Source organism: Akebia trifoliata, chromosome 4 (genome assembly GCF_017979445.1).
Source record: "Akebia trifoliata isolate Shusen 1 chromosome 4, ASM1797944v1, whole genome shotgun sequence".
Classification (NCBI taxonomy): Eukaryota; Viridiplantae; Streptophyta; class Magnoliopsida; order Ranunculales; family Lardizabalaceae; genus Akebia; species Akebia trifoliata.
In genome coordinates this window covers 692,633-706,402 of record NC_141378.1, presented here as the reverse complement: position 1 = coordinate 706,402, position 13,770 = coordinate 692,633, and the positions used below count along the sequence as shown (strand labels likewise).

At 34.3% G+C, this 13,770-nt stretch overlaps 1 protein-coding gene and 1 pseudogene across 2 annotated transcripts; both read left to right on the top strand.

The window, feature by feature from the left end:
* The first annotated feature begins 4,396 nt into the window (after positions 1 to 4,396).
* Positions 4,397 to 10,215, top strand: LOC147402716 (uncharacterized). 2 transcript variants are annotated; one of them, XR_015177328.1, is made up of 8 exons: positions 4,397 to 4,597; positions 7,034 to 7,082; positions 7,183 to 7,429; positions 7,709 to 7,861; positions 8,331 to 8,436; positions 8,547 to 8,661; positions 9,830 to 9,914; positions 10,025 to 10,215. XR_015177328.1 is itself a non-coding variant. In XM_086438044.1 (8 exons), exons 2-7 carry the CDS (start codon positions 7,035 to 7,037, stop codon positions 9,887 to 9,889), a joined length of 711 nt encoding a protein of 236 aa, XP_086294170.1. In that variant the 5' UTR covers positions 4,401 to 4,597; position 7,034; the 3' UTR covers positions 9,890 to 9,914; positions 10,025 to 10,215. The 2 variants fall into 2 exon arrangements, 1 of the variants encoding a protein (XP_086294170.1); XM_086438044.1 differs by having other exon boundaries at positions 4,401 to 4,597; positions 9,848 to 9,914.
* A 1,358-nt stretch (positions 10,216 to 11,573) lies between these two features.
* On the top strand, positions 11,574 to 12,032 carry LOC147402715 (quillaic acid 3-O-glycosyltransferase CSL1 pseudogene; annotated as a pseudogene).
* The last annotated feature ends 1,738 nt before the right edge of the window (positions 12,033 to 13,770 follow it).

Below are 13,770 nucleotides of genomic sequence, written 5' to 3'. Positions count from 1 at the left end.
GATCAATCAATAAATCAATAATTTAATTTAATATATGTATCTTTTAACAAAATCAAATTTTATTTTATTTTCATCATTTTTATGTGTTATTTTATTATGTGGTACATGAAACACATAAATTTTTTATAAAATAATGTTAAACTTACCGTAAGATTGTACCTCATATCACACATCTATGCTTTTTATTGAGATACAAGTCAAAAAGCATCTATACTTTTTATACATTTTCAGGTTGGGATGTGTCATATGAGTATAATCTCAAGGTCACTCCCACACGACTCTTTTTTATATTTAAGATAATTATTTTAATTTATCCTATAGGTTTAAGAGACTCTTGCCAAGCCATGACTTTGTGATTGGGGTCTATATTTTGGGAATTAGATTCAATGTTACAAAACGAATTTGATTCTTAAATTGAGGTAATTCATTTATTGTTGGTTTTGTTCCTTGGTTCAATTTATTTTTATTTTTTATTTTTTTGGAAACTTAGGTACCACCAAACCCATTCGGTAATTTCTAGGATAAATTCCGGAGAGTAACCCCTAGGGGTGATTCAAAGTTAAGACCTCAAGTTCCAAAGGCGTGGTCTTTGGCCATCTGACCAACCATTTGGGGCTGGTACAGTTCATTTCATATGTTTATGTAAGAGGTGTCCTACGTGGATCCATCGAATAAATTCTATGGACACGCTCAAAGAGACAATTAAAATAAGAGAGATTTACTAGGCAAACCTTTGTTGAATTTTTATTACAAAAATACAAAAAAAATTTCTTTTTGAACCAAGCTAGCCTATCACACTTGTCATTGGGCCCACATGGATTATCACATCGACAATCCAATATTACCGTCCTTTGGATTTTATGGAAAAACTTAGATTCAAACAAAAATAGAAAAAAACACTTTTTTTTTTTTTTTTTTCCGGATTGATTCAAGGTGTTGAAATGGATAGCTACCGAACTCCAAATTTTAAAATTTAAATTCATTGATAATAATTTAACTTTTTTTGTAAATATATCATACTGTAATGTATTTCCGCAATGCTTGTCATTATCACGAAAAGTTGGTTGCATGGCCAAACGAAGAGTCTCAAACCTCAGTTCTTCATTTGATGGAAAGCCTCAAAAGTCAAACCTTATCTGAGGATAGTTTTTTATATTCAAAACTACCCCATGGAACATGGGTTATCCACTAAACATATATATATATATATATATGGGAAATGTTCAGCACCAAACATTTTGATAAAATATTTTTCAAAACATGGATTAGAAGTTTTTGAATGAGCTAATTTTTTGTGAGGATGATCTCTACGGTGAGGAGATCATCATCACCAAAAATCAGCCCATTCCAAAACTTCTAACCCTTGTAGGACAAAAATGGTTGGCTAAAATGTTGGGCAAAATGTTTGGTGCTGAACGGGACCCTATATATATATATATATATGGGTCCTGTTCTCCACCCTAAGCTTTACCCTACACTTTAACAAACGTGTTTTGTCCTACATGGGTTAGAAGTTTTGGAATGGGCTGATTTTTGGTGAGGATGATCTCTATGATGAGGAGATCATCCTCACCAAAAATCAGCTCATTCAAAAACTTCTAACCCCATAAAAAATCGTTTACAAAAAATGGACGGTCCACGATTTTTCAACTTGTAAATATGGGGCTAAAAATTTCAGAATGGACTGATTTGGGTGAGGATGATCTTCTAATCATAGAAATCATCCTCACCAAAAATCAGCCCATTCCAAAACTTCTTACCCATGTAGGACAAAACATGTTTGTTAAAGTGTAGGGTAAAGCTTAGGGTGTTGAACATTTCCCTATATATATATATATATATATATATATATATATATATAATATATGGGTCCCGTTCAGCACCAAACATTTTGGCTAACATTTTAGCCAATCATTTTTGTCCTACACGGGTTAGAAGTTTTGGAATGGGCTGATTTTGGTGAGGATGATCTCTATAGTGAGGAGATCATCCTCACCAAAAATCAGCCCATTCCAAAACTTCTAGCCCCATGTTTACAAGTTGAAAAATCGTGGACCGTCCATTTTTTGTAAATCATTTTTTATGGGGTTAGAAGTTTTGGAATGAGTTGATTTTTGGTGATGAAGATCTCCTCATCGTAGAGATCATCCTCACCAAAAATCAGCTCATTCCAAAACTTCTAACCCATGTTTTAAAAAATGTTTTGCCAAAATGTTTGGTGCTGAACATTTCCATATATATATATATATAAGATTTATTTTCTACTAAATTGTTTGACAACCCCATTTATAGACCATGATCGAAAATATTGCTTTGCCAGCCCTTAAAAACCTTGATTTCACAAACTTCAAAATTTATTCCAACTTTATAGGCCTAAATATTTTAAGTTTACTGTTGTTAAATTTTATTATTTTTCTTCTTCCTTTATGAGAGAATGTCTTTCCAACTTTATTGCTTTTCCCCTTCTACCTACATTTTCAAGAATGCCTCTCTAACGTTATTGTCTTTCCTCTACTATTTTTTTTTTTCAAGAATACCTTTTAAACTTTATATATCTTTATGCTAATTATCAATGAATCAGATCCGGCCTAATAAATTTTTAGTGATCTCATAAGAGTTTTATTAGATTTTTTCCTCTTCTCTTCCTTTCAGAGACTGCACTTCCAATTTATTTTTTTTATAAAAAAAATCTATTTATTTATGTGAGGTAAATTTCGCACTGAGAAAAAGGGATGTCAGCGTCCTTTATTTGGTATTTTTTTATATTTTGTGACACTAAGCAGTAACCCAAAGACCCGTTTCAAGAGAAAATTCAGTTTAAATAAAACATCACTAATGTTTCTCTGTTTTGGTTTCTTATTTTAGTACAGTTCAAACTAGAGCTTTTGTTTTGTTTGCTTCTACTCAGAATGGTTGAAAGATACTTGAGAAGTGAAACAGTTGAGAGATTCGGAGAGTAGTCAAGAACAAGTTTCCACGAGTCTTGTGTTTTTCTCCAAATATATACAGTTTTGGGATTTACTCCTTGATTTCTTTTCCTATAGTAGCACATTTGGTTTGTTTTCTTAAGTTTTAAGAGATTTTTTTTTTTTGACATTTTTTTTACTTATTTGTGGTTCAATATTTAGGAAATCGCTAACTATTTCAGAGTATATACTTCGACGTGAAACCCTTTTAGTTGCTCCATTTTCTTTCATGTATGTTGGATCTGATCTTCTATTGTTATTCATGACTTCTAATATTGCCACTCTTAAGGGCTAACTAAATGCTAGAGAATTCCTCTCTGTTTAATCTTATACAATATTCTCTCTCCTTCTTATGTAATTTTATTAATGATTTTTGTTTTATTTTTGCAGGTTGAGGATTTTGGAAGCTTGCGAGTTGAAAACTGTCAAAATAGTGAGTCTTTCTTTCTCTCTTATATTTATGTAACTATACTATTAAATAGTTATTTTGTTAATATTATTTGGAATAAATAGATTTTTGTTTTTCTTGAGTTTTGATTAATAAAATTTCATGGTTGGAAGATTAGGGTTAAAAAAACTGGGAAAATGGAGAGCAAGAGACATAGGTCCAACCTCGATATTGAAATGAAGTTCAAGCAACCCTACTTTCTTCATATACCCAAGAAAAAAAAAAGATATGTTGTGGGTTTTGGGGTAATAGGTTTGGAAAACCTTTGACATTTCATCAGGAGCATTTTTTTGTGTGTGTGTTAATCATTAGTTTTGAATGTTTTTCATATGATTAGACTTGGCTATCTTTTGATTTTATGGATTACTTTGAGATTTCTCAATAATTTTTTTGGGCATTGTTTCTATCTTCAATTTTATTCATTTAACAATGATTAAATTTGATGTTTTCTTTTGGATTTTGTGGATAAATATGGGGTTTTTATTTCCATTTTGTACATGATAGTAAAATATTAATTGCTAAATAATTTTGGACATATTTCTCGAATCTCTACTTAAATATGTACTAGTGACTCCATGTTCAGATCCATGCTTATATTGGCCTTTCAGTCAAAATATTTTTTTTATCTAAATCCAAATTAGGTCTCCGCATTATCACCCCAAACCCAAATTGGGTCTCGCACTCTCATGCATCATCCTATCTTTCCACTCTGATAACTTTTCAATACATAACATAAGGAACACATGGAGTCCACACGACCCTATTTCATTATCTTTCCTCTTTCCTCTTTATTATTCTTTTAATTTTATCATCTTTTTCTTTTACCTTTTTAATCTATTCGGATTTTCAAACTCAAAAACTAAAAAACAAAAAAAAAAAACGCTTCATTTGTAGTGTTTAATCAAAATTATAAGGTACTATCACGGCTCTATTAAAACTTAGGGGGTGTTTACACTTAACAATCCAATTTTGGAATCTAGAAGGGCGGTGTGGAACGTATATAACAAGTTAACAACCAACAGGGCAACAGGTCGTGCGTTCAACTCTACTTGCGCTGAAAATAAAACTTCAGAAAATTTCTCTTTTTCGCGCCCTTTCTTCTCCAAAATCCAACGCTATTGAAAACTTTGTGGGACCTTGCTCCTCTTCTTCAGTGGTCATAGCCCTCTCCACTGGTTTTAAGGTGAGTTGTTCATCATCTTCGTCAAACCTGTTTTTTATTTTATTTTTTCAGCAACTATAAAAAATAACAGAAACCCTGAATTTTTTAAACTAAAACCCTTGATTTTTCTTCTGAAACCAGCCATCTCTAGCTCTTCAACCTCCATCCCATCGTTTTCAATCTCATATTCAATCGATTGTTTTCTAATTTTGTCAACTAACAAATCTGATTTTTTAACCTAGGAATCCACGATTTACTTCCCAAAACCTCTTTTCATCTATTCCATCGTTTTCAACCTAAAACCCTTTATTTTTCTTAACAAAAGCAGTCATCTACTTTTTTTAACAATCCTCAAACAAGTAAAAAAAAACACTGTCTCGACTAAAACCAATTCATCCTAAATGTCCCTCTTTTTCTCTGATCTCTCTTTCTATCTTTGCTTATTTGAATCATTTTGTTTGTTGGGTTTGAATATATTTGGAGTTTGAGACGATGTGATATTATTTTTGTTGTTGTTGGTGAAAATGGGGTAGGAGTTTTGTTATTCTTTGTTGATTTTCAGAAATTAAGTTGATTTGGGTAGTTTTAATTTTGGGTTGTTAGTTTAGTGTTTCATTATTTTTCTTCCCTTGTTCCACTTCATCGTTTGGATCCCAAATTTGTGGGTTTTGTTGAAAATGTGGTGACTGATGCCGACATCCCGTGTTGAATTATCTATGATGGCTCCAACTCCCATGGACCACCAAACATTCAAAGAAATTTGGAGTGTTCAAGTATATGAAATCGGCCACAACATTGCGACAGATGCCAATGAAGTGATGTTCTCATAAAATTTGTAAATCCAACTGTCTTCCAAACAGGCCCTTAGTTTAGAGTTAAATGGTACTAATATCTGAGATTCCTATGCAGCTGCGGCACATTGTAGGGGTTGATATATGAGATTCCTATGCAGCTGCGGCACATTGTGCATCTAAATATTACAAAATGCTCCTTGGTCCCTCACCCCAAGAAGACTTATTTTAGATTTTTTTTTTTCTCTTGCATGTGCTGTCGATCTATTCCACCTTGGGCAGGTCTCTTTCTTTCTCTCTTTTTTTTTTTTTTTTCAAAAAAGAAAAGTTGACATCCCTTAAATCCAAAGAATGACGGCAACTCTGTAAAAAAATAGTAGTTTGGATTGGCTTCCCAAGTCCAAAATTCCACGTAGCTGCAGAGTGGTCTTAAATATTTTATGATTAATGCAAATAATAGAGGTTAATGCTTTTGATTCCTAGTTGAAAGCATGCCTATTTCATTGCTACTGATCTTGTTATTCTTTTTTTGAACTGGGAGTAAAGAAACCTAGTTATGAAAATTCTTCAATACTTGGTTGCAGAAGTAGAAACATTCTTGAAGACTTCTTTGAGTTGACCTATTCAATTGACGTTTCAACATGGGCCTTTGAAATTCAAAAGAAATTCATTTTTTCTTTTCAAAACATACATTTTCATGAGTATTCTGGGATTTCTGTAGAAACTTCTGTTTGATCTCCACCTTGAGCTTAATAGTTAATAAATAATTACATAAGTATTAGAAACTAGGCACTCCCATATTCTCACATCCCAAGGGACAAGAAGCGTATTCACAGAGATAGAGGCATAGAGCTTGCTTTCTGAATATCTGTATCCAACTTTCTCATAAATCAACACAATATGTGCCCAACGTGTTTTCTTTTTAGTCCTCTTAAACAAATGAATAATGGGAAGTTGTCCTCCTTTTATTTGAACACACGTAGGATTCTAATCCATGCCCTTTGGATCCAAGTTGTTTGATTGATAGTAGTTTTAGCTATTTGATTTGCTGAATTCTTTAGAAAACTTGGGGTGAAAGGGCTGGTTACAGTTATCTATTTAGCGATTATTGTTTTTTTGGGTGTAGAAGAGTTCATACAAGTCTTTTTTTTGCATGGTGCCAAGCATGCAGCATAGGCATGGACCACTTCTTCTACACATTCCATCCTTTCCTTGTGGAAATACCAAAATACATAAAAACTCATAATTATTACATTATTATTTATAGAATAGACATGCCCTAATGGCCATGTTGACGAATCTGTGGAATGTGTAAGCAGTTCTGAAATAGCTGGGTGGTGGCTTTAGGCCTTTTCTATAAAATGTGCATTCAGAAACACTGAGTCTATGTCAAATTTGATATGCATTTATATTTATGTGCACACACATATGATGTTCTTATTCACAAATTTTTTTATTCCATCCTCTTTTGATTGATAGTAGCACGAGTACCTTTTTCTATTTTTTCACGGGATCTTCTCTTTAATTCTGCCACTGAGGATTCTTTTCAACTGTTCTTTTTATATTATATTTGAAAAGCTCTCCTTCCTTTTGGGCGATCTTTTTCAAGAAACTTAATTTACCCGTTTATATAAGAAGCACTGAATGTTTAAATATATTGCTACAGGATGGCGAATTCAGGTGAAGACTTCTCTCAGATTGACATTTCCAAAGAGGTTTACAGTGACCTAGTTTCATTTCTGAGTTTGATACCTTTTCTTTCAGAAGAATTTAGATTTTTTTCCCCTTTTCGAATTGTGAAATGTTCTTTTGCAGGAAAAGGATAAGCTCGTTGCAGAAGTAATCCGCTATGTACTCTTCAAAACCCATCAGAACTCTGGGTGTCCTATCAAAAGGGATGAACTCACTCAACTGATAACCAAAAACTATCGCCAGCGGGCCCTTCCTTCTCTTATTATTAAAGAAGCCATAGAGAAGCTTTCTAAAATTTTTGGGTTCGAAATGAGGGAACTTCAACGGTCTCGCTCTTCATCCACAAATCAGGGTCGTTCTTCACAACAAAGTGAGAAGCTATTAACGCTCTCTGATACAGAATATGTCTTAACTAGGAATATGGCTCATCACAATTTTCCAAACGATAGACAAGATAGATGTGCTTAATGACCAGAATTATTCAATTGGCTGAGGATCTCTTGGAGGGCCCAAACCTCTACTGGATTCCGATTATCCAATAAATAAATTCTTGTACAATTTCTTATCGTGGCACATCTAGTTTATATGACTATCCACATCATACTTTCCCTGCATTGACACTAATCATTGTTCTGATAATGCAATCCAGGTGTTACAGATGCAAAATCATATGTAATTATAAGCGAGCTGTCTGCTGATGTGTATAGGAAATATGTCAAAGATACAGAGACTTCGCACATGACAGGCTTTACTTTTGTTGTTATCAGTATAGTATATCTTGCGGGAGGCAAAATCCCAGAAGGTATGTTTCTTAATGGAGCAGGTCTACAGTCTTAAGAGTTATAGACAGTAATTACCATCAATAAGGAGAACATTTGGGCAAGTTTCACACTTATAGGTGGTTGTTGCCCGTTTGTTGGTGTGCATTACCTAGAAACCCTCTATGCCAAGATCTAGCTGACTGCAGATCCCAACCATCTAAACAATAGACTTGTTCAGGGGTTGTCAAATTCCTTTAAGCTATCCAAAATAATATCATAATTCAAATATTTAGATGGTTATGATAATCTGATAAGGTTGACATTTTACCTAAAAATGTCTTATGTGGATTCACAACTCCTGCCTTTGCACCAGGTGTTCTAATATGCTGTTTAGGTTTAGCAATTACTCCATGTATCAAGCTTGCATTAGCAATCTCTTACTTCATTTTTGTTTTTCATTGTTCTCGAAATAAATGGATTCAACTTTTTGGAATTGGGAGAGAACTGCAGAAACTCTGTGGCATCATTTGAGGCGACTGGGACTTTCTGAAACCGATGAAAGCCATCCATTCCTTGGAAACCTCAAGCAGGCATTAGAGGCAATTGTCCAACAGAGGTTAGAGTGAATTTATACACACAGACACGAGCTATGATTTTACTTGCGAGCAGCATCAACATCTGATGGCTTTCCCCAGATTTCTGCTTGATTCTGTTTTTACTGCGTAGATATTTGCAGAAGAACAAGGTTAATGGCCCAGAAGGCAATACATTGTTTTATGAGCTTGCTGAGAGAGCATTAGATCAGTCGGTCGGTGGGAGAATGAAAGAATACATATCACAGGTATGCTTTACAGCTTTAGAGATAGAGGTTGAGAATATGCTTCAATTTTCTTTTCTTGGCTACACATACATGGAGAGTGGGCCTAAAATTGAAGGAGTTCCAAACTAAGAGATCTCCCGAGAGCAAAACCTGACTCAATCAGATTATAATCACTATAAACGATTTACTGGCCAGTCACCAATTTTTTCTGCCCCTCCAAAACAATGCCGTATTGATGCTTGTGATGCAGTTGAATCAACTATTGGTATAGGAGATTATTCAAGGAAGGACCCATCAAATACTTGCTCCCATTGGTGTAGTTGCAACTACAAATTGGGGACCTTTGTTTTCCATTTCTTTCCTATTTAATACAAGATTTTGCTTGTTTGTCTTGGCCTTCCATAATTGATCTTTGTTTTCCAGGTATATCTAGTACACAAGGGTCCTACTTAAGTGCTAAATGAAATTTTATATAAATCTAAACTACCAGTTAAAACGACTCCATGAGTGAGTTTGGAAGCACCAATGAGTTTTTTATTTCTGTTGGTTTCTATATTTTCAAAATGATAGCATGAGAAATTAACTTTCACCCTCACCCCTTTTTTTTATTTTTTATCTTTTTCTTTCTCAATTGTCAAGTTCCCAGATCCTTGGAATACCACTGACATTGCCACACAATGTATAATGACTTCTTTTTGAAAAGAAAAATAAAAAACGAAGGTTGTGGAGCACTCTTTAACCACAGCCCTACAATTCACTTTTCCTTTTCGTCACAAAACTGTAAAATAGCTCCCCCTTAGAGAAAGATTTTCCACATGTGTGAGTAGCCCTCGATTTATAGCAGGTAAGGTCTGGCTAACTCAGCCGTAGGCCGCCACATCTTGGGAGTTTTTAGTTATGGGATTGTTTTTTAATTACTAGGATCCCTTGCATTACCCATGGCACACTTACAAGGGTAGTTGTCGAGTCCCACCAAGGAATCCTAGCCTTAAACCTGCTGGATTGTTTATTTCAGTTCTCCACATAACTTTGTCGTTCGAAGGTGAATCTGTCGTTGTGTAAACATTCTAATCTGGAAAGCATGAAAACTGATTTGATTTGATGGGTATACGAACCCCCCCTAAATATAGATCTTTGGTATTTTTTATTGAAACTTCTACAATCTGCATGAATGATGATCTTTGTGAAGAATTTTGTCTGATGGCAGATTGTAAATAAGGATGTTGCCTCCGTGGAAACAGATGATTGATGTCCGGTCAGCAACTTCAATGCAGGTAATTCCACAGTTATAAATTGTGACAGAGCAAGTTCATAACTTACTCTCCCAAGAATCGAAATTGATAACTGTATTTATTCTCTTTTTGGTGGTACTCTTTCCTTGCAGACTGACCTTGGATTCAGAAGCTCTTGATCAACGGACTGGGTACTTTTCAGAATTAGTTTACTGAACAAAAATTGTAAAAAAATCGAACATTTCTCAGTCTATCTTTTTTGTGCCAAGACAATTGTCAAAATTTTCTTAGGGACTACATTGTAAAAATGCACATTTCTGATTGATAAGCTTCACTCTCTCTATGTTCTTGTCTAGTCACAACCCATGAATGCGTTTGAATGGACATTCCGCAATGGAAGTCAGGTTCCTGTAAGGAAACGATGCAGCCTTTTCAAAGATATCCTCTCTATGGTTCAGATGGTTCGATGGTCTCGTGTTAATAGAAACTTGAGGACCATCCGATGTATTAAACAATGAAGGAAGACAATAGTCTCCTTAGGATGAAAACAATTCTGATCTTCATGCATTCAGTTGTACTTGTTAAGGATTAAGCAGTTGCTTGGCCTATCAAGGATTTCTGAGTCCAGTTTGAATCAAATTTGATCGACTATAGAAAACTTGGAATTACTAGTCAATCTTGGGCCAGACCACTGACAATAATTTTTTAATAGCCAACAAGATCAACCAAAACCTTAATGTCTATATAGGCCGTCACTAATAAGCTATCAAAAATCCTATTTTCTTGAAGATTTTATCTGCTTCAACTTTTAAACCTCAACCCAAAGTAGGAATCTTAGGGAAGTGGACAGAAAACCTGATTTCTACATTGGCTTACGGTTAAGATTAAAATGAAGTATTGATGATAAGAGATTGAAGAATTAAAAAGAATAAATCATGTTGTTTGAAGAGCTTGAAATATGATTGGTTTCTTGAAGAAATATGAAAATGGATTTATTGAAGTAGGAAATGATGGAATTTTTTGTAGAAAAATATAGACTTCATGGTTTAGATTTTATTTAAAAAGAAATTCAAAAGAAAAACTTATTTGTTCAATGATCTAGGACTTTTAAAATGGAGGTTCACTGAATTTGAAATGCAAATCCAGCTATGAAAGAATATTTTTCTAACTTTTTTATTTTAATATTCTAAAAAATTGGCTGATTAGTCATAGCTTGTTTTGTATCAACTTGACTTTAACTCTTCACTAATTATATGAGAAAGTTGAAATTGATATTCGAACAAGAAATTGAGAACTCACCTGGAACAAAACTTGGTACTTGAACTCTGCGTCCATGTGGTACCCAATCATGATTTCGGGTGGCTCATAGGCGTTTGGTCCACATAACTCAATTTCAACACCATGTAACTTCTTCAAACCTTTTGTAAGAAATCTTTTTGGTATTTTAATATCTAAATGTTTTTTTTTTTTTTTTTTCATTTCGAATGGAAAATTTTAAATATTATAAAATTACAACAAATTTAATCATAAAAATGTCATCTCTGAGGAAGTAATGGGATGTGTCATCATATCCTACTTGAATAGTTGTAAGATAATTTGTTTTATTTATATTTATTTTGCACATCCCCTACAAACCCCTATAAAATGAGTCGGGTACTTCAATGGGTGGTCAAAAAAACAAAAAGGGTAAACTATAGAGAGATGGAAGATCAAAGATTGAGATCGAAACTCCCTCTTCACACAAGCAAAGTTTTGCAACCTATTGCGACCATAAACAGAGCTATCACCCTCACATTCTCCATAGTCATTATAGCCTTGCTCTACTACAGAGGTTCACGTCTCTTCCTTGAAGACACACCACTACTTCCATGGATTCTATTGTTCCTTTCCGAGCTTCAACTATCCTTTCTATGTCTCCTTCATCAAGCCTTCTTTTGGAGACCCGTCACTCGTTCTGTCTTTCTTGAAAGACTACCTAACGATGGAGAATTACCATCTGTAGACGTGTTCATTTGCACGGCTGATCCGAAGAAAAAACCAGTAGTCGACGTGATGAACACGGTTTTGCCTGCCATGTCCCTCGACTACCCCACCGATAAGCTCTTTGTCTACTTATCCAATGATGCTGGTTCTCCGCTTACCTTATACGCAACCAAGTAGGCATCCTTGTTTGCAAAATCATGGGTTCCATTCTGTAGGAAATATGGAATCCAGACTACGTGTCCTGAAACGTATTTCCTAACATTGAACCATGTCAATGATCATCATAATCATAATCGGACCGAAGATCAAGGTGCATGCATGTTTGTTTTGTTTGTGTGTGTGTGTGTGTGTGTCAAATATGTGGATTGTTGGGTTATGTCTTATATTCTCTTATATGAAGATTGTGGTGGATTCAACCCAGATCTTTTGATAATCCGTTAACGACCCGTTTAATTAGGTCCATTTGATTGATTTTTATATTTGACCCGTTTAATCTCTTTGTAATCCTAAGTATATAAAAGGTAAAAGATGAAATCCTAAAGGGGTGTGAGAGATATACGAGAGGTAGAGAGAAATTATAACTCAATCCTTCTTTGATTAATATAGTGAAATTGGCATTTTCGCCCGTTGATGTAGGTCGATGCTTTGACCGAACCACGTATGAAATTGATAGTTATTTTGTTAATTTGTTTTGTTTCTTTGATGTTAATCAACCTTTATGCAGCCAAGGTGCGAGGTGTTTAAGGAGCGGGTGGAGAAAGCCCAAGAAAGTGTAACCACAACCAGTAGAGATCGTCCGTCTCATATTGAAGTAAGTCGAGATTGGGCTTTTATTTGGGCCTGTAAGCCCAGTCCTCCACACCCCATAAAAAACATAAAGGTTGGATTGGTATCAAAATTTTCCCAAACAATTAAATCAGAGATAAGCTACTGCCTACCAATTCCCTTTCTGATCTGGCCCACTATCATATTGTGCATGTCTATGAACATACGATTATGTAACAAAAAATAATTAAAGCATAGTATAAAATAATAGTTTTGCCCTCATCTCTCATTTTTTTTTAAAACTAAGATGAAGATTGTACTCTCTATTTTGATCAAAAGTAGTATCAAATGGTTTTGAAGATGTATGAATTTAATATTTTTATAAATTATTCTGAATATCAACCCTAGCTGGTTTGGGCTTACTCGACATGGGTCCAATAGGGTAGTCAGTACAACCCGTCAACAAACAGTCTCTTTTGAGGGAAGATGCATGCGTTGGGGGCCAACAAGAATTTTCGAATGAAAGTATCCACATATTTTAATTTATTGACCAAAATATTTTAGATAAAAAAAAATGGCTACAATTTCAAAATTATTGTTTCAAATTTTTTCCAAAGCTATTTTTCATCATATGCCCTACAACATCCAAAAATATCTTCAAAATCTGAAAAACATTTCCCAAAAAATGTCACAAATCAATCAATGTTCTTTGCAATCTAAATTCTTATAGAAATGTTACAAAGAGAAGAGATTCCATATAAACCCTTAAATTGCAAACAAAACGCCAAATATTAGGACCTAAGTCGTTCATTTGCTATTTTTGTAGGCGATACATGGCAATGAAAGAGAATCTGCAAGCAAAAACAACCAAACTCGGGTGCCTTGCCTTGTTTACGTTGCTCGTGAAAAAAGTCAAGATCATCCTCACAACTTCTATGATGGCCAAATGCCATCCGTGTTCAAGGTATATATATATAAATAAAATTTTAAGTCCTATCACCAACGTTAATTTAAGCAAATGTTTGATTCCAATTTTTAGACAATGTGGCAAGGTATGGATGGGATGGAAGGACCGGTATTGTCGGGCAGTGGATTTTACATAAAGAAGCATTTTCTTTATCGAACTCCTAACAATGGAGGTAAAATTACT

Coding starts and splice junctions, on each gene's coding strand:
- LOC147402716 (XM_086438044.1), top strand. CDS start 7,035: ATGGCGAATTCAGGTGAAGACTTCTCTCAGATTGACATTTCCAAAGAG. Junction 7,083..7,182: donor AGATTGACATTTCCAAAGAG/GTTTACAGTGAC, acceptor GTTCTTTTGCAG/GAAAAGGATAAGCTCGTTGC. Junction 8,437..8,546: donor GAGGCAATTGTCCAACAGAG/GTTAGAGTGAAT, acceptor TTTACTGCGTAG/ATATTTGCAGAAGAACAAGG.